The 18982-nt window shown below is 40.3% G+C and overlaps 1 protein-coding gene across 1 annotated transcript in view; it reads right to left on the minus strand.

The window, feature by feature from the left end:
- The window catches only part of TSNAXIP1 (translin associated factor X interacting protein 1), a 1164230-nt gene that overhangs the window by 941332 nt on the left and 203916 nt on the right, over positions 1-18982 (minus strand). The window contains exon 5 of the mRNA XM_030203665.1: positions 7606-7699. Coding sequence (XP_030059525.1) covers positions 7606-7699 — 94 coding nt within the window. The remainder of the gene's footprint in view (positions 1-7605; positions 7700-18982) is intronic.

Genomic DNA, 18982 nt, shown 5'->3' on the forward strand with positions numbered 1-18982 from the left:
GTACCGATGCCGATGCTGACGTCGAAGGACCAGACCGATCAGCAAAAAGGTTTTCTCGTTGAGCCTCCCGAGACACTTGGGTCCATTTTTTCATCAAAGGACACAGCTTACAAGCAGCTTACAAGATGATCGGGCCCAAGGCACTGGAGACACCACCCGCTGGGGTCAGTACCCGAGATGGTCCGGTTGCACCGAGTACAACGCTTGAAACCGCTGGGTGTCCTTGATGGGCATGGACGGAAAAACGGCAGCTGCAAAATTAAAGGACTCGATTGTGCCAATTAAAATGGCACAAAAAGGGAAAACAAAACCCGGCCGCACGGCCTAAAAGATGGCCGCAGCGAAAAGAAAGCCAAGTGTGAGAACAAGCAGCCTGCTTGTCCTCAGAGAAAGTATTATTTCACAGAAAGGGTGGTGGAAGCATGGAATGGCCTCCCGGTGGCGATTGTGGAGTCGAGGACTGTGTCAAAATTTTAAAAGGCATGGGATAAGTACATGGGATCGCTTAGGAAAAGGAAGACTTAGGAGTTACTGATGATGGGTAGACTGGATGGGCCATTTGGCATTTATCTGCCATCATGTTTCTAATCCACTTATCTCCAGAGCTTGGGGCCTTAGCACAGTAGTGTAGGGTTTATACACAGGCTAACATGATTAGCTTCGCCCAGGAATGTGGATGTGTTAAGTGATTTGCTACAGCCCAAGGAGGAAGCCACTGAAAAGCAGCTGAAAGATATGAAAGTGAAGTTCTGAGAATATGGGAAACCCAAGTTTCATACTGGAATTTCACCTTGAACCTGGTGACCAGGGTTTAGTTAGAGGAGGTAGAGCTGTTGGCAAACTCAGGAAAAACTGTGACAGTATTTCCTTCCCTGTGGAGTTTGAAGGCTCCCGACCAGTTTTGAGTAGCCCAGAAGAGGGTGCCACAATAAGCAAGGAAGAAGAGGATAACAAATTTAGAAGCAGCACACTGACTATGCAGCCAGATTCCCTGGTAGCGCTTCAACTCCATGGAGAAGATAATGTGGGACCATAGGGTCCTTTGCCTGAACTGGGTGCTTCAGTAGCGACTTTGGATGGTGAATTGAGTAAGGATGACCTGTTGTAACATGAAATGATTTATACTTGGGGGAATTGCTTGAGCACTAGCTAATCTTTATAAGATATATATTGAATAATTCTCCACCAGTTGCCGATTAAAGCAACAAGATTCAAGATTACACTGAATGAAAGGAATTAAGTATATTTATTGGATTACATTAACCTGCATTACCAGGTTTAAGAAAGAACAGACCATATATTTAGTTTCAAAAGGGTTTACTAAGTTACAATTTTAGCAATTAATGTTGCAGCGAGAGATAAGAGTCTTACAGAGAATCTGTGCTTAAGTAAGGTAAATATGAATTATTAGTTACTTACAAGTCCTTATTACAAAGCTGAGTGATGAGCACATGGTTACAGGAGAGAAGGGTAGAGCTGTAGGTCCCCAGAGCAGCAGATCCCACGAAGAAGCAGGTCCCAAGAGCGCGTGAGCTGGGCTTTTACAGGCTTTTTATACAGTCTGTTTGAAGGGAAATATGAGTGCATGTCCTGTGTGCATTTGCTTCCTGGTTTGCACTGGATAATTTGCAAGGCATTATGGTTAATGTAGTCTGTTCACATGATCACATTATAAGTCTTTCCTTTCTGCATATGTCCTGGCGTCTTCATGTCTGATAGCTGATGGGAGGGGGCAGATATACACATCTGAGGTAACTAGCAAATGGTTTGACAAGCAAATGCCTTGTTTATGGTTTTCCTCTGAAGTCTTTGTCTTCAATGGCTTCTCCAGACTTTCTGTCTGCAGTTGTGTTTAATTTCTACAGAAGCCTTGATGAGCCTTCAAGTATCCACCTAGTCATGTTCCTTGTTAGGTGGGAGGAGAAGGAAACTGTATCCCAGTACCTTTTGTCTCTGTTAAATGTTCCCAAAGGGAGGGGGAAGAGAGGCTTGACGTGGAAGCCGGTTTCATTGCTGCACTTTCAATACGTTTTTAAAGTTGTATTCTTATATTGGTATATCTGATTCAGCATAATCAATAATTATGCTATATATATTTCAATAATCCTGACAATTAAACTGATACCATGTCACATAGCAGAACAGAAAATATATAAAGAGAAGAAGTGGATTCAGGATAAGTGGAACATTCAAAGACAAGGACACCTCAGGAAAAGATGGTGTGGTCTAAGAGGGCCCCTTGGTAGGAACCAGAGAGACCTAGAGCGATGTTCGTCTGAAGATACGATGCCAAAATGGATGAGGAATGATCAAGCTCAGATACAAATGGCAAGAAGTGGTGTTCATGTGCCTAACATCCAGCTGATTTGTGGCCATTGGTGTGAGATGGCCCTATGGTTGCTATGTTTACTGTCCCCTGTCTATGTTATGTTGATGAGAGTATTGCCTGTCCGGGGTGGAAGTATGATTTTGGCCAGAGGACAGATTAGAGTGCAGCGCTGCGTACGCCTTGTAGCGCTATAGAAATAGTAGTAGTAAATAGTAATTATAGTACTCTGGGCGTCAGGAGGAGTGCAGTGTGCCCTAGTGGATGGTAGCCCTCAGCCCTTAATTGGGATGGCCCAGGTAGTGGCAAGCGCTCAAACTGGGAAGGCTGAGCTGAGGGGGAGGGTATGCGAGGGAGTGGGTGGAACATGACCGCATTCCTATAAGATCATTCCCTCACTGAGACTGAGAGAGTGAGCCACATTAGGGAAGGTGGTGTTACACCTGCAGAGTCAGAGGGTGAGGCTCTGGCAAGGAGGTGGTTAAATGCCCTGAGATAGAACAAATCAGGGAGGCCCCAAGGCAAGAATTCTCCAAGGCATAAGTATTGCCATACTGGGAAAGACCAAAGGTCCATCAAGTCCAGCATCCTGTTTCCAACAGTGGCCAATCCAGGTCACAAATACCTGGCAAGATCTCAAAAATGTACAAAACATTCTATACTGCTTATCCCAGAAACAGTGGATTTTCCCCAAGTCCATTTAATAATGGTCTATGGACTTTTTCTTTAGGAAGCCGTCCAAACCTTTTTAAACTCTGCAAAGCTACCCGCCTTTACCACATTCTCTGGCAACGAATTCCAGAGTTTAATTACATGTTGAGTGAAGAAACATTTTCTCCGATTTGTTTTAAATTTACTATATTGTAGCTTCATCTCATGCCCCCTAGTTCTAGTATTTTTGGAAAGCGTAAACAGACGCTTCACATCTACCCATTCCACTCCACTCATTATTTTATAGACCTCTATCATATCTCCCCCCTCAGTCGCCTTTTCTCCAAGCTGAAGAGCCCTAGCCGCTTTAGCCTTTCCTCATAGGGAAGTCGTCCCATCCCCTTTATTATTTTCGTCGCCCTTCTCTGCACCTCTTCTAATTCCACTATATCTTTTTTGAGATACGGCGACCAGAATTGAACACAATATTCGAGGTGCGGTCGCACCATGGTGCGATACAAAGGCATTATAACATCCTCATTTTTGTTTTCTATTCCTTTCTAATAATACCTAACATTCTATTTGCTTTCTTAGCCGCAGCAGCACACTGAGCAGAAGGTTTCAACGTATCATCAATGACGACACCTAGATCCCTTTCTTGGCCTGTGACTCCTAACATGGAACCTTGCATGACGTTCCTCTTTCCCAAATGCATCACTTTGCACTTGCTCACATTAAACGTCATCTGCCATTTAGACGCCCAGTCTCCTAGTCTCGTAAGGTCCTCTTGTAATTTTTCACAATCCTCCCGTGATTTAACGACTTTGAATAACTTTGTGTCATCAGCAAATTTAATTACCTCACTAGTTACTCCCATCTCTAAGTCATTTATAAATATATTAAAAAGCAGTGGTCCAAGCACAGAGCCCTGGTGAACCCCACTAACTACACTTCTCCATTGAGAATACTGACCATTTAACCCTACTCTCTGTTTTCTATCTTTTAACCAGTTTTTAATCCACAATAGAACACTACCTCCTATCCCATGACTCTCCAATTTCCTCTGCAGTCTTTCATGAGGTACTTTGTCAAATGCCATCTGAAAATCAAGATACACAATATCAACCGGCTCACCTTTATCCACATGTTTGTTCAACCATTCAAAGAAATGTAATAGATTGGTGAGGCAAGATTTCCCTTCACTAATTCCATGTTGACTTTGTCTCATTAATCCATGCTTTTGAATATGCTCTGTAATTTTGTTCTTTATAATAGTCTCTGCCATTTTACCTGGCACCGATGTTAGACTCACCGGTCTATAATTTCCCGGATCTCCTCTGGAACCTTTTTTAAAAATCGGCGTTACATTGGCCACCCTCCAATCTTCCAGTACCATGCTCGATTTTAAGGATAAATTACATATTACTCACAATAACTCCGCAAGTTCATTTTTCAGTTCTATCAGTACTCTGGTATGAATACCATCCAGTCCAGGAGATTTGCTACTCTTCAGTTTGTAGAACTGCCCCATTACATCCTCCAGGTTTACAGAGAATTCATTAAGTTTCTCCGATTCGTCAGCTTCGAATACCATTTCTGACACCGGTATCTCACCCAAATCTTCCTCAGTGAAGACCGAAGCAAAGAATTCATTTAATCTCCCTGATCGCCCCTTTTACTCCTCGGTCATCTAGCGGTCCAACCAATTCTTTTGCCGGCTTCCTGCAGTAGGGACAGTAGCCCAAGTTAAGAAGTTTCTAGGAAGCAGCCCTAAGAGAAGACCTTCTAGCAATGATACAGAGAGAGGAAGGCTACAGTGAGAAAGGCACTGAGGGATGTGCCAGGGAAAAGCCGTAGCCTGAGCCTAAGTGTCCCTAGGGCGGGAACCTTGCAGATTATTCCTAAAGTTTATGAACTTGATGTGTGTCTAGAAGGGCAGCCCCATGAAGAGTACTGACTGGGACTACATTGAGAGAGAGAGAGAGAGAGAGAGAGAGAGATACTCTAAGCCTGTGAAGTAGCAGAGCTGACTACAGCCTTTTTGGTGTACATAAATAAAGTACTTTTGACTTTTACCTATAATCTGTATGCGTGCCACATTTCTATGAGGTCCTGCAGCCAGTCACAAGCCACACTGCCACAAGGTCTCATTGTGGACACTATTTTAATTTATGTAATTCTCCTGTGTGCATATTCTCTTTCCTATCGTTTATTGTATTTCTTTTCTTATGCTTTTGGTTTTTATTTGTAAACCGCTGGAATCTGTCTGTTAGCTACAGTGGTTTATCAAGCTTTGAATAAATAAATTGCATAAAATGGCACCTTTGCTACAACAACACAAGTTGTGGTAAAATAACCCATCTTAATGGTAGCCCACATTGATAACTTCCCATCAACATAGGCTACCTTTAGGATGGAGTATTTATTGTAACCTGAATTATTAGTAACTGGGGTGAGGGTAGTTATCAATATGGGCTACTGTTAAGATGAATTATTTTACTGTCAACCTGAATTATTGGTAACTAGGGACCCAATATTTAGAAAATGCTGAGCTCCTAAATTTGTGCTCTATTTTCAGTCAAATTTAGGAACATAACTTTTCAGCTGAAATTTTATTTTTAATTGAGGAGTTTAACAGTCATGCTCATAAATTTAGGATTTGTTTGCCTGGATTTATAAGCCTGGTGCTGAAAATCATTGCTAAGCACCTAACTTCTTTTCTCCACCTTACTCCGCCTCTGTTACCATCCACTTTTCATTCTCCTAAATTTAAGAGTTTAGTGAACTTATGAGTAAAATGTATGCACTCAGCTCTAGTAAAATTTCAGAGGTCAAGTTATGAGCATAACTCTCAAAGTTAGGAGCATAAGTCCTTTGAATATAGGTCTCTTTGCATAAAATAGGACCTGTGCTAAAATAGCATGAGTTAGTGGTAAAGTAACCTGTCTTAAGGGGGAAGTTATGAATGTGGGCTACCATTAAGTCGTGTTGTTTTACCACAACTTGTGCTATTTTAGCAATGAGACCCTGTGCTAAAATAGCACAACGTGGTAAAATAACCTGCCTTAACAGCAGCCCACATGGATAACTTTGCTTGTTAAGATGGATTATTTTATTGCTAATGTGCTATTTTAGCACAGGTCCAATTTTATGCAATGAGACTTAGTTACTAATAACCCGAGTTAACGGTAGCCCACATTGATAACTTCCCCCCTAAGTGTCCAAAGGACTTGCAGTTGTACCCAAGAAAATTCTACACAGGCTTTCAAATGACAGCTCCATGTTGACTTTACTTCAACCTCTGGAATGGAGAACAGGGGCGTAGCCAGACAACAGATTTTGGGTGGGCCTAGGCAAGACGTGGGTGGGCATCAAGTGTTCTCCCCCTCCCCACCACCAAAACAAAATCTCAGCTGGTGGGAAAATGCTTCTTTCCACCTTGGCAGTCTGCAGCAGGCATGTGCTGAAAACTGAGCATGCACAGGTGCCGGTATCATGGAGAGTAGCGTTTTTATTACCATCAGTGGGGAGTCTTCAGCTAGCGGAGCTTGGGATCCCACCAGCTACCGCTAAAAGTGTGCTACTGTTGGGTGGGCCTGAGCCATAAGTGGGTGGGACCTGGCTCACCCAGGCCCACCTGTGGCTACACCACTGTGGAGGAGCAGCCTAACGGTTAGTGCAATGGTCTGAGAACCTGGGGAACTGGGTTTGATTTCCCACTGCAGCTCCCTGTGATTCTGGGCAAGTCACTTAACCTTCCATTGTGCCAGGTACAAAATAAATACCTGTATATAGTAAGTAAACCACTTTGATTGTAACCACAGAAAGGTGATATATCAAATCCCATCCACTGATTCCACATTTTTTGGGTGTCTGTAAAAATAACCACACTATCACCCATTGGGGTCTAGGGGGCAATTTTCAACAGGGTTTTGACCCTTGAGCAAACAGCTTGAAGATCTTTCAAATCACACTCCATATAATCTATTTTATGAAATTTGCATTTTCTTCTAATTTTGCATTCCTTCATTTCTTTTGTCCCTTATCTACCAGTAGTTTCTTTCAGATAAATACAAAGGAACATTATGAGAATACTTGTTTATTTTTCCATAATTCTGTCTTTAACAATTACTTATTACTTTAACAATTATAAGGTTGAGCAGTTCTCACATTCTTGTTTTGCTTAATTACTTTAGGGCCCCTTTTACAAAGCTGTGGTAGCATTGGCATGTGGATTTGCTGTGCGCCAAGGCCCCCTTTTACTGCAGTGGGTAAAAGGACCTTAAAAAATGGAAACGGCAGTGTGGTAAGTGTAACACTTTCTGTGCAGCCATTTCCAGGGAAAGCCCTTACTGCCTCCTATTTAGGAGGAGGTAAGGGCTCCTGTGCTAACCTGGCAGTAACTGGGCTGCCCGATTACCGCTGGGTAAGTCCCCAGCACTAAAAATTTAAAAATATATTTTAAGTGCCAGAAATGGCACGTACTGGGGGCGGGCACTACTACAGCACTTTGTAAAAGGGCTTAGTGATTTGGGCATACTGGTACTTCATTATTTGTTTGATAAGCTTCATTAACAAAATACCAGACTTGTTGCTCAGAATTTTGCTAATGGAATGAAAGGTCTTACCCAAAGTAATTTCATACTCGTTCTTTACAGCAGATAGCAAGGGCTTGTAGGTTTTGAAGTCCTCTATGAAAAATTCAAAGACTTCTCTATAAGGCTAAAGGAAGAAAATATCATATATTATTTTGACAGAGGACTGGGTGAGTCAACGTATAAACGTTATATACAATAAAAAGTGTAATAATATTCATGTGTGAGGAAAGGTCATTCAATAATCAAAAATGAATAAAGTCTTAGAGTAATAATAGATGTTGGGCCTTGTTTACTAAGCTTTGCTAAGATTTTGTAGTTAGTTACACTGTGGTAATTGCAAAACTACTGTTAACTATTGAGAGCATTCTCACATTTTGCCCTGAAGTTAACATAGAGAAAACTAAATTACTTACCTATAGAAGGTATTTTCCATGAACATCAGGATACAAGACCTCACAGTATAAGTGACATTACTAATGTAGCACAAATGGGAAAGCTTTTCCAGCTTAGTAAGTACTTAGGTGCCAACAGTTCCTAATCTTCCCCTCCATGTTCCAAGTTTGGGGGATTCGCCTGTTTCTATCTATATGCTATATCACACTGGTGGGCTGCAAAGAGTGATATGACTGGCTTTTCATGACTTTTACGGGCCTCCCTCGCTCAGGTGTCATGGTACAGTAATTTTGGTTGCACCAGAATATTTATTTTGAAAATCCCAAGAAGCCCTCGTTGGATTTGGACTCAAAACCCATTTATCTTGTGATATAATCACCAGATGTGTACCCTCTCTCCTGCATGCCCACCAACAGCCTACTGATGTGGCTGGGAGCTTTCACTCTAGTCAGATTGACACGAGGTACTACTGTAACAGGATTTTCAGACTATTCTCTTTTATCTTGAGATCGATAACCTATTAGTATTCACTATTGTCTTACCCCATTGCTTAGAACAATAAAGAGAGTCCAAATCTCCGGCAAAAAACAAATCCAACAAAACAAGCGGAAGAAATCCAGAAATACCAGACTGAAACCACAGATGGTAAGAGCACCAGAAAGCTTTATTAAGACCCTACACGGTCTGTGTTTCGGCCAAAAAGGCCTTCCTCAGGGGTCTAAAAACAAAATAAAATATAACACATATATAATATAATAAAATATAATATAACACATATGTAATAAAACATATAGAAATGTATTCTATGTGATTCAAGATGGCGTCCATGAGGGAAGGTGCAGCGTGAGCGCTCTTATCCCTCCGTTGAATAACGCAGAGTGGCCTTTTCTATCCCCAGAAATGGGGAAGCTAAAGGGGAAGACCGGGGCGAAGGCCTCCTCTAGCCCTGGAGGTGCTCCCGCTCTTCATCAGACAACGCTGGAGACGTTTTGCGCACAGCTGCAAAGAACACACGTTCCGATCTTGGTTGGGTCTCCAGTTCAGCAGGGAGACTTTAGCTTGGAGATGGCGTCCTTGAGCCCGCCTCCACAAACGGCGCCACCCAGACCCGGCGAAAGAGTAAACCCAGCACGAGAATTCCAGACGGAAGGCCTGGAAATCATAGGAGGCCCTGCTGGGTTTTCTACCCCAGAAAATTTGTCAGCGCGAGGGAGTTTAAGTGAGGCGGTTTTCTCACCATCCCCCATTCTGGCGACTCCGGCGGAGAGTCTGGCGGACAGAAAAGACCGGCCGTTGTTACAATGGAGACGCTATGGGACTCGATTCAGGTGTTAAATTCGACCCTGCTTCAATCTTCTAATGCTTTCAAAGTGGAAATAGCCGAAGTCAAACAACAGCATTCTTCTTTGTCGAAGAAGGTGGAAAAACTAGAGAAGACAAGTGAGTCACATGATTTTGAAACTAAAAAACTTCAAAGTACTATTGCAACTGTTTTCGTTGATAAGGATAAGATGTGCAACAAAGTTGAATATCTTGAGAACTTACTAAGGAAAATAACTTAAGATTCTTGAATTTTCTGAGGTCTCCAATGATTCCTCCAACAGAGATGTTGCGAAGATACTTTTTGGAAGTCTTAGGGCTTTCGTCAGACTTAGTTCCTCCTGTTGTGAAAGCGTATTATGTTACTGGTGTTAAAAATTCCAATGTATCTCCAAAATTAGATCAAAATTTGACTGCCATGTTGGAATCTTCATTGGATGTTACTACTGAGCGTACAACTTTGTTGGTTACCTTCGCCTTCGAGACCGATAGGAATAATATACTGAAGCTATATTTTAGACATATTGCACAACAATTTTGCGGTTCTAAGATACAGGTGTTTCCTGATTTGAGTAGGTCTACTAAGAGAAGAAGAAAATAATTTATAGCTTTAAGATCGCAAATTTTGGCTTTAGGAGCCACTTTTTCATGAAATTCTCATGTAGATGTTTAATTTCCTTAAACTCTGTACACTTTGTATTTTTTGATCCCGCAAAACTGTTGCAATTTATTACTGTTAAAGAAAGAGGCAAGGTCGAAACAACTTCAGTTGCTCCCATAGATAGCTGAAACCGCTGATCGGTAGTGTGCTCTATTTCCTCATTTTTGATAACAGATGTTTTCTGATTTCCTTCTTGTTTTTTTTTCCTTGTATTTTGAATTTAAATAGTGAACAAAATTTGAAGTCTTTTTCCATTTAAAATTATTTACTTGATATGTTTAATTTACTAATATTTTCCTGCATTTATATTATGTAAATGTATATTTGAATATGAATAAAAAAAAAAAAAAAAAAAAAAGAAATGTATTCTATGTAAAATACTATATATCAGTGACCGAGACAATAAAAAAAAATATATTGAAAAACTTTTTATAAAAGTATATAGTATGGTAAACCATTATATAAACATATAAGAATATATTGCATGAGGGTACAACATTTAAAATGATCAAAATGGCAATAAAATTTACATGATAGGGGCAAAGAGGCGATATCAGCTCCATGGACACCTGAATGTGGAGTCCCCCAAGGATCCCCCCTCTCACCAACCCTCTTCAACCTAATGATGATACCCTTAGCCAAGCTACTATCCAATCAAAACCTCAATCCATACATATATGCAGACGGTGTCACGATCTACATCCCGTTCAAACACGATCTAAAGGAAATCACCAATGATATCAACCAAAGCTTCCGAATCATGCACTCCTAGGCGGACGCATTTCAACTAAAACTTAATGCAGAAAAAACACAATGTCTTATGCTCACCTCACAACATAATACAAGCAAGTTCACCGCCATAACCACACCAAACGTTTCTCTTCCCGTCTCAAACACTCTGAAAATCCTTGGAGTCACCATTGATCAAAATCTCACACTCGAAAACCACGTGAAGAATACAACTAAGAAGATGTTCTATTCCATGTGGAAACTCAAAAGAGTAAAACCTTTCTTCCCAAGAAATATTTTTCGCAACCTGGTACAGTCTATGGTACTAAGTCACCTGGATTACTGCAACGCACTCTATGTTGGCTGTAAAGAACAAACTATCAAGAAACTTCAAACAGCCCAGAATACCGCAGCCAGACTCATATTTGGAAAAACAAAATATGAAAGTGCAAAACCCTTAAGAGAGAAACTACACTGGCTGCCACTTAAAGAATGTATCGCGTCCAAGATCTGCACGATTGTTCATAAAATCATTTACGGAGATGCCCCAACCTACATGCTAGACCTTGTGGACCTACCTCCCAGAAATGCTAACAGAGTGGCCCGCACATTTCTTAATCTACACTTCCCCAGCTGTAAATGACTAAAATACAACCTAACACATGCTACCAGCTTTTCCTACATGAGCACACAACTGTGGAATGCTCTACCAACTAACTTGAAAACAATTAACGAAATATCTAATTTTCGCAAAGCTCTGAAAACCTCTCTCTTCGACAAAGTCTACCTTAAGAACCCATAGCTTAACCATATCACTACACCAGTCCACCCTTATTCGGAGAGTCTTCCTTCTATAACTGTTTGCCTAGCTCTTTTTTGTCATCCTTAATCTTTTTGTAACACCAACTGTATTTTCTACCCTGAAATGGCGATGCCATAATAGGTCGTTGTAAGCCACATTGAGCCTGCAAATAGGTGGGAAAATGTGGGATACAAGTGCAATAAATAATAATAATAATAATAATAATAATGTCTGTCTCTGGGACACCGGAGCAGACGATTCTAGTAAACAGAAGACTCAGATTGAATCCAGGCTCAGCTGCAGATCACTGGATACGCCATTCGGGATCGTGCCCATCCATTGCAGGATTGGGACACTGATAATTTGGATGAAGAATGGTAAGTTAACTTGCATGTAAAATTTTAAGTGTAGTATGTTAAGAATGGCAAGTTAAGAAATTTCTTTTAATACTAACATTGAGAATTATAAATTATAAACGTCAGAGCCCGACCTTTGTTGGCCCCCTACGGGATCCTTTAATCCGACTATTTTATGAAAATTAATTAAATATAATGAAACCCACAAAGAGGGTGCATGATAAAAAGTCAGTATCTGTAATTTGTGTATGTACTGTTCTTTCCTTAATGGCTCAGGATATTAAATTGTACAATGTAAAATGCCATAAACTGCTAAAGTCTACCTTTTTTTGAGAGCCTTGGATATTTGTGAGAGGGCTAATAGCTTGTTACAGCCTTTATTACTGTTTGAACTTTGGAATAAAGTGAGAAACAGTGCTGGAGAGTTTATTGTACAGAGAAGTTTCTTGTGACGTCACTTAGTAGAGAAAAGAGGGATATTTTTTTTTAGTTGCAAACAGTCTGTGTTACTTGATAAAAGAGAGCTGTTGTGCGTACTAAAACGTTTATTTTTTGGCAGTTGATCTGGGGATATGAAAGTCATATCTTTTTAAACATTCTTTTCCTTGATTCCCGGCAAAGGTTGTCTGGATTGAAAGCAGCGATCATTTCTTTCTTTTGCTATCCTTCATAAGTATGTGTGGGCATGAGTGAAGTCCAGTTTGTGTTTTCTTTCCAGGAGATATCAGCTGCCTGTATATTTAGCTATGTTCTTTTGTTAATTGCCTTGTTTTTAGTTATGTGACAGAAACTTTACTTTGTTTGAGAGCACTAACTTTTAGCATTATAAGAGATTCCTGAACTTTGCTGTACAGAGACTTTTTCTTTGAAATAAACTGTTTTCTTGTATTGCTTTTTGCTATCTTCTTTGAGCTGTGCACATTCGTTTTGCTCATCAGTTATGTCCTGTATTGAACTTCCTCTGGGACAGTGCCCTTGTTTCCGTTATGATTTTTTCTCACTCAAGTCTTATGGGATTATTCAGCTGTCCCTATTACGGCTGATTTAATTGCATTTTATATTTAAATTACACTAAATTTGTTTTTCTTTTACATTATGTGGAATACCATTCTTTCCCACTGCCTTGTGTTTCAGGGCCTGATTCACACCGTAGAGGAGGAATGTGATTTATATTTACAATACAATACAATCTTTAATTTCCAAATTTCTTCATAAGACTTGCAAACGTTTATGTGCTATTTCTTGCCTGATCTATGTGAATCTTGTAAAGATCAGCCAAGGATGCACCTTTGTCTACCTCATTAGGATTTGTACTTTTTACTGCCATTAATTCTTCTGAATTCTCTGTTGTATGTTTCATAGCTAGGTAGGTTTTACATTAGCTATTAGATTTCCTGACATGCTCATGCCTACATTATTTTTTTTCCTGTTTTGTCTATATGTTGCAAACAGTTTTCTTATTTCCAGATGGTTACAGTTGCTTGGATTGCTAAAGCTACAGTGCTTTATAAAAAACAAAAAGGAGCACAGGATTGCTGGAGGAGGCCACAGGAAACTTCTCTATATCCTTGGTTTTTTTTTTTTGAATGTTTGATTTCATGACTCTAAAGCACTGTCACTAGGGATATATTTAATTTTAGTTGTAAGCAGCATCTTTCTTTTGATCATCTGAGAGCATACATGAATTGTTCCCTTTGTCTGGCATGAATGACTTGGTTTAAGTATATTATCAGTGTTTCTGTTTGTTATGTTTACTTAGCAATGTTCCCGTGTAAATAGCTTGGTCTCCATTTAAATGATAAACAGGTTTTTTTCAGTCAGGGCCAGCAAGGCCAGCTGAACAAACTACTTACAGCGGCATTCCAGCACTACTGATAAGGATTAAGTTACCTTTTGTTCTTAGCCAGAAGCAATTAACTGCTGGCCTGGCACTACCTTTGCATTATAGAAAAAAATATTTATCATGCATACTTGTGAATAACTCCATGTATATTTAAAGGATATGCCCAGTACTGCATTTCAATGGCATGATCTAATTTACAACCTTTTAATTCTTTGTCTTTCCTTTGTTAGTATGTCTTTAAGTTCCCCTTACATACATTCCACTGCGGATGAAATACTTATTGACATTGTACATAGTCACAGATTGCAGCGTTATAAGAACGGTATAGGAAAATGTATGTACAGCCATTGTTTTTATTTGAAATTGATGGTAATCATATGGCTGATGAGTTAGCTAAAGAAGTAACTGAAATTCCCCCTGGTCTGATTGATGGCACTGATGTTTTACAAGCTCAAACATCTCTGTCTTGCCTTTCCCAGGAAAAAACCAGACAGAAGGGGGGATGGTAGCAAAGCATTGTAAATAGGAGACCTAGTCCTGTTAACTACTTATATTCTGTCTCTTATCAACATTTCGAATGCATTAGTTATGGTTACAGCTAAAGTGTAATGTTCATTCAGTACAGAATTAGGGTCTCATTTTCTTAGGTTCCTGCCTGTGTTTTTCTGCTATTTCTACATGCTTTATTGTTCCTATATGTTTACATTCTTATATCCCTGAGCAATCAGCTATACTTTGCAAGTGAGATTCATCAACACAGGATTTACAACAGTCCTGCTGAAACTTTTGTTTTGCTAATAATGCAAGGTAACATTTGTATCCTGTTTTACTTAATGTGTTTTAGTTCATTAATATCTGTGTTACTTTATTTCAGCTAACTGAGATTCTAGAGAAACTGTCCCACAGGAAAAGTTAATTTAGATGAATGTTTAGATCTTCTTAATCCGATATTTTGTGTACCTTGAAAGAAAATGTTTTGAACAAAGACATAACCTTTCTAGGCAACTGCCAATTTGCCCCAGTTTGCTTGAATGGCCTTCTCTTTCACCATATTGTTTCAGCAACAAGAGGAGTGTTTCAAGATAATCTACATAAATAAAAATGTAAATGTTCGTTTGTTCAAAATCTTAAATCTCCGAAAGTTCTTCACCGATTGCTTTCAAATTTGGACACAATGTTGCATTCGAATAAGTGCATGTTTTTATATACCTACTATTATATAGATGTCACAGCTGTCGTACTCACGGAGCGGAAGCAGTGCGACGAGTAATTGCAAATCAAACTGAGGAAGAACGGCCATCACCGAACGAGCGAAACAGACAAAGAATGGCTCAAATACGTGCGGAAGAAGCAGCAGAGCGATGTGCAGCCAGACTTGATGATGCACGGTTGTGAGCATGGCGATCGCATTCTGCAGCTTCAGATCTGCTTCATTCTCAACAGAATCAACGCGACAGGCTGAGAGTGGCTTAAATCTCCGAAAGTTCTTCACCGATTGCTTTGAAATTTCAACACAATGTTGCATTCGAATACGCGCATGTTTTTATATACCTACAATTGCAAATCAAACTGAGGAAGAACGGGCATCAGCGAACGAGTGAAACAGACAAAGAATGGCTCAAATACGTGCCGAGGAAACAGCACAGCGAAAAATATCGCTCGAGGCTCTTGATCGATCATTGTAAGATATGCATGGAAACATCAGACTATTTGGGAACACATTAATATTGCATGCAGGAGATTTCAGGCAAACATTACCTGTAGTTCCTCGATCGACACCAGCGGACGAAATAAATGCTTGCCTAAAATACTCTACTTTGTGGCAACACGTAAAGACATTAAACTTAACTACAAATATGCATGTCCAGCTGCAAAACGATCAATCAGCTCAGATATTCTCACATCAATTGATGAACATTGGGAACAGAAGGGTGCCGGTTGATCTGACCTCAGGACGAATTCCATTGCCTCATAACTTCTGCAATTTAGTGACCTCAAAAGAACAATCAGTTGAAAAAGTATTTCTCAATATTCAAACCAATTATAAGAATCACGATTCGCTGAGTGAACGAGCTATTCTTGCGGTCAAGAGCAAAGACGTCTACGAACTGAACAATATTATTCAGTCTAACATTCAAAGCGAGCCACTCATATACAAGTCCTCAATTATCCAACAGACTTTTTCAATTCACTCGATCTGCCAGGGATGCCACCGCACGTACTGCAACTGAAAATCGGTGTGCCAATTATCATGTTGCGAAATATCAACCAGCCAAACCTTTGCAACCGCACGTGGCTTGCAGTAAAAAAATTAATGAGCAATGTCGTACAAGCAACAATCTTGACAGGACCTTTCAAAGGTGAACATGTCCTCATTCCTCGCATTCCTAGGATTCCAACAGATATGCCATTTCAATTTAACAGATTGCAATTCCCAATTCGATTGGCGTTTGCAATCACCATCAACAAAGCTCAGGTCCAATTTTTAGAATTCACCCGTTTACATCTACACACGGAATGCTTCTCACATGGACAATTATATGTTGCATGTTCTACAGTCGGCAAACCAGACAATCTCTATCTCTGCACACACAATGGAACAACAAAAAATATTGTATACCCACAAGCATTGTGAAATTAAACATATTAGAAACATGCGCTTCCTCTTTTCTTTCTTTTCCATTTAACCAGACTGAGCCACAGCAACGTGTGGCCGGGTAGAGCTAGTATATATATATTTAGATACTCTTTACAAACATCTGGAATGTTAAACTCTTTTCTTCCATTTTCTGTATCCTTTGTTTAGTATAAATGGAGAAACTGTGCTCCTAACTGATTACTTAATGCCCTAATTTTCTTTGTTATGCAAGCTATGAATTAGTTTTCTTACTACAAATACAGAACTTTATTTTCCCTAAATTTCCACACTGTTGATAATTGGATGCTGATGTAATTTTTATTTTTCCCTAATTTGTTTTTCTCTTTAACAAGGTATACCACCATGATCCATAACAAATGCTTTTAAGAAGTTTGTTTGTGATAGCCTGATGATAAAGATTAAAAATTATGTCTTGAATTTTATGGAATACAATTGTGCAGAACTTATAAGCATTCTCTCATTCACTTTTAGAAATTTTAGGTACAAAGTTACAGAACTTTTTAACATATGAGAAAGTCTATTTGTAATGAGAGCTGAAAATATGCATGTGTAAACTGAATTTGAGTAAAAATGTTTGTACAGACACATGTATATGACTTCTGACATCATTTTTTTGGTCAGACTAGAATGGCCATTGATTTTTAATATCCTACATATACCTTGAACTGGATTTTTCTAAGTCCATTTAGTAGCGGTCTATGGACTTGTCCTTTATGAAACCGTCCAACACCTTTTTAAACTCTGCCAAGCTAACCGCCTTCCCTACGTTCTCCGGCAACGAATTCCAGAGTTTAATTATGCGTTGGGTGAAGAAAACTTTTTTTCTCCTATTTGTTTTAAATTTACTACACTGTAGTTTCATCGCATGCCCCCTAGTCCTAGTATTTTTGGAAAGCGTGAACAGACGCTTCACATCCACCTGTTGCACGCCACTCATTATTTTATATACCTCTATCATGTCTCCCCTCAGCCGTCTCTTCTCCAAGCTGAAAAGCTCTAGCTTCCTTAGTCTTTCTTCATAGGGAAGTCGTCCCATCCACGCTATCATTTTTGTCGCCCTTTGCTGCACCTTTTCCAGTTCTACTATATCTTTCTTGAGATGCGGCGACCAGAATTGAACACAATACTCAAGGTGCGGTCCCACCATGGAGCGATACAACGGCATTATAACATCCTTACATCTGTTCTCCATACCTTTCCTAATAATACCCAACATTCTATTCGCTTTCCTAGCCGCAGCAGCACACTGAGTAGAAGGTTTATTATATGGACTATTTAACTTGCTGGAAACTATGAGATGCTCTAAGTGGAAATCTTCTGGATGTAACATGATGCCTGTCTCAGTGGCATAGCCAGACCTAACATTTTGGGTGGGCCCAGAGCTAATATGGGTTGGCACTATGTATATCAGTGTGAGTAGTGTTTCTTGGGACACTCTTAGATAATGCCTTAGAGTGCACTTGATGACAGATTTTTAATAAACAGTCTGCCCAGCAGTTGTCCTGCATCAACATAAACCACATACATACTTGGAACCTATGTTGCAAACCTTAACACCACCAGTTATGAACACACAAATACCAATAACAGCACCTTTAAAAAGGCAGCAGTGAATATACACAACAGCAATGTGTTCCATTGAAACAAAACAGACAAGTCAGACTGATACAGATCCCATACAAACCATATGAAAGCAGAATCTCTCACCTGGGTCACATGCAGAACACAGATTAACCCTCATCAATTGAGCATAGAAGACCAAAATTTTGAAATTGGCCTGTAGCTCAGTATCAGCCTTGCCCTTCCCTACCCCCATCCCTCTCTGTAGCCTGGCATCAGCACTGCCCTTCCCTACCCCCATCCATCCCTGTAGCCCAGCATCAGCCCTACCCTTCCCCCCATCACGTCATCCCTGTAGCCATCTCCCCTACCCTTCCCAATCTCTCCCCCCCCACCCTGATGCACACCAGCATTAAATATAAAACCCACCAACATTTATATTTAATGTTGATGGGTTTCTCGGTAGGGGGTGGTCTCTGCAGTGCCCAAAGTTTAAAAAAAAAAGTTTTATATATGAACATTTTTTTAACGTCCTTGGCACTACAGAGCACACCCCCACCCAGAAACCCACCAACATTAAATACACAACATTTTTGTTTAAACCTGGTATTACACAAATTAAAACATTTTTGTTACCTGGTCTTGAGCTTCCTATAGAGATCTATTGCCCCCGATGAGGTCCTAATGAATGTGCACGTGGGATTCCAGGTTCTAGGCCTGATTCCGCAAGCATAGCAGCAAGAATGTTAAAAAAGCAGGCAGGAAGGCTTCTGAATGGCTGCATGTTGCTGTGCAGCCTAACTGGTGCCAGGATCCGAATTATTGAAGCTATTCATCTCCAATTATCACATAAACTTCACGATGTATTCCATGTGCAGCAAGAAATCGCCCCATCCTTTCCCCTGCAGTGGCGTACCGAGGGGGGGGGGGGCGGTGGGGGCGGACCGCCCCGGGTGCAACCAATGGGGGGGTGTTCTGTCCGGCGTGTTATCCGATTCCTACCTTCTTCTTCTGCTCCGCTGCCTGCTCCTTGCTTGGACAATGGACTTCCCCTAACGCTGCACCGGCGCACACGCGCCTTACA

The sequence above is a fragment of the Microcaecilia unicolor genome, chromosome 5 (genome assembly GCF_901765095.1).
Source record: "Microcaecilia unicolor chromosome 5, aMicUni1.1, whole genome shotgun sequence".
NCBI lineage: Eukaryota > Metazoa > Chordata > Amphibia > Gymnophiona > Siphonopidae > Microcaecilia > Microcaecilia unicolor.